Source organism: Loa loa, assembly GCF_000183805.2.
Source record: "Loa loa unplaced genomic scaffold supercont3.170, whole genome shotgun sequence".
NCBI lineage: Eukaryota > Metazoa > Nematoda > Chromadorea > Rhabditida > Onchocercidae > Loa > Loa loa.
Window position 1 is genome coordinate 84,510 of NW_018108350.1, and position 2,321 is coordinate 86,830.

Genomic DNA, 2,321 nt, shown 5'->3' on the forward strand with positions numbered 1-2,321 from the left:
ATTTCATATTTTAGAACAACAATTCACTCAACTTATAAAGCTTTAAATTTTAATGTAAAATTTACAAATTGGAATTCCAAATAAATTTTTTTTTCTTTTTTTGACATTCATCGCTCAAATACTTTACAAAAATCATTGATAATGTCACGGTCATCAAAAATAAAAATGATTTGATAAATTTCTTTTTGTGTCATTTTTTCGAAAAAAAAAAATGGGTCAAAAGTTAAGACAAAACCATTCGTTACATTTATTTCAAAATTTTCAAAAAAATCTTTATCTTCGGGATTTTTCTTCGAAAAAAAAGAACTATTTCGTGCATTTCAATATTAAAAATGAAGAAAAAAGAAAATTAAAATCAATTTTGTTTGCAAATTTTTAATTTTTATTTATTTTGTAAATTTTCTTTTCTTTTTTTAATTTCTCTTCTATTTCATTACTAAACGCGTTATTCAATTTTCCTGAATTAATACGAAAGAAAAAAGGGACAAAACGAGAAAAGTAAAAAGGAAATAAATGATTGAATGAATAAATTGTTTTTTAATAATTTCAGAAATTAATAATATTGTAATTCCATGCCGCATAACAGTTTATCACCGATTTTTTTATCGGATTTACCGGATTATTGCATTGGACGAATTGATGAAAAATGTCCAATTTGTTTCCGTTGTGAAAAGGTATAATCGTTCAATTTTTAAAATTTTAAATTAATAAATTGTAATTTAACACGAAAGAAAAAATGAAACTTATTTTTCCTCCTTTTACTCATTTCTTTTTTTTCATTTCAATCATTTGATAGTTGGAGATTTTTTTCCTCAGCTTTTACAATAATTTATAGGACTAATGTTAAAGGAATATTTATATTTCAAAATGAATAGCACTTTAAACATGCCTTTTGTTAATTATGGTTAACTGTTAATTATGGGTAATAACCTAATTAACACTATATTTCAATTAAGAGTGATAACACCGATTTGTTTAGATTCAAAAGTATCATTTCCAAACTTGAATTTAAAGTTTTTGTTTAAATTATTGATTGGTATCTCAGAAAGCAGAACATATGAGTAAACATTTGCGCCGATTTCGATTAGATGGTGGATTTCGACCATTTTGGAAATATTATCAAGCTGATGCAACTGTAACACCATCCCAGTCATTAACTTGTTCTAAAAATGGTTCGTAATTTTGGTATAAAAATTGCAATAAGCAACTATTTTAATTAATTAGTGTTACATTTTAATGAACAAATTGTTACAGGATTAATTAAAATGAACAATAACCTTTCATATTTAAAGGTCGACGAAAAATGGATTCACGTAGTACTGTAAGAAGTTATCCAACATATACCGAAAATTCTATGGGTAAATCAATGCTAGAATATTTGCGCACTGATAGTGTTCCAACTTTGAATTTGAAACAATCATTTTCAACTCTTCGACGATTTAAGCGACGAGATTTCAGTTAGTTTCGTTCTTCGTCTTTTTTTTAATTTCTAAAATTTAAAAAAATCTAATGCAAACACGAATAGTGTTGATATTAATAGCGATAATGGTAATAATAGTAGTATTGCTAATAACGTTGATAATGATAGCAACAATAATGTTTACTTACAAAAATAATCATCACAATAATGTTGAAAGTGATAATAATGTTAATAATGGTAATATTGACAATAATGACAATAATAATAATAATAACAAATTTTATTAATGGCAAAGAAAAATTTCATCCTAACAATATGAAAATTACATTAACGGTTAAAAAATATTTTATCGAAACATTGGTGAAAATAAATTTCTGTCCAATATATAAATTAGTTTAAAAATAATTTAAAGGAACTGAATAATTCGGTACATTTTGATGAATAAGTATTGACAAAATTAAAGTTAAATAAGGAAACAAATCCAGATAAATGGAAAAACTCTTTGAAATAAAAATTGATAATTTTAAAAAGTGTTGAATGTTTATTTACATTATCGGTTTGAAATAACAGTGACATGCATTCAGCTGTGTTAACAAAAATGTTATTACATTTTGTAAATTCATTCATAAATTGATTTTCATTCCAACAATACGAAATATATATTTTCTAAATTAAAGTATATTTAAAGCATGGAATTGAAGAATTGAAATTTTTCGGATTTTAAATTTGTCCATCAGTTTCCACATGTATTCTTATTACTATTATTATTATTATTATTATTATCATTAATATTATTATTATTGTTAATATTATTATTATTATTATTGTTATTATTATTATTATTATTATTATTATTATTGTCATTATTATTATTATTATTATTATTATTATTATTATTATT

The 2,321-nt window shown here is 22.8% G+C and overlaps 1 protein-coding gene across 1 annotated transcript; it reads left to right on the forward strand.

The window, feature by feature from the left end:
* Positions 1-544: 544 nt before the first annotated feature.
* On the forward strand, positions 545-1,462 carry LOAG_13715 (hypothetical protein; the record flags this gene model as incomplete). Its single annotated transcript, XM_003149221.2, has 3 exons — positions 545-674; positions 1,046-1,172; positions 1,293-1,462. Exons 1-3 carry the CDS (start codon positions 573-575, stop codon positions 1,460-1,462), a joined length of 399 nt encoding a protein of 132 aa, XP_003149269.1. The 5' UTR covers positions 545-572.
* Between the last annotated feature and the right edge of the window lie 859 nt (positions 1,463-2,321).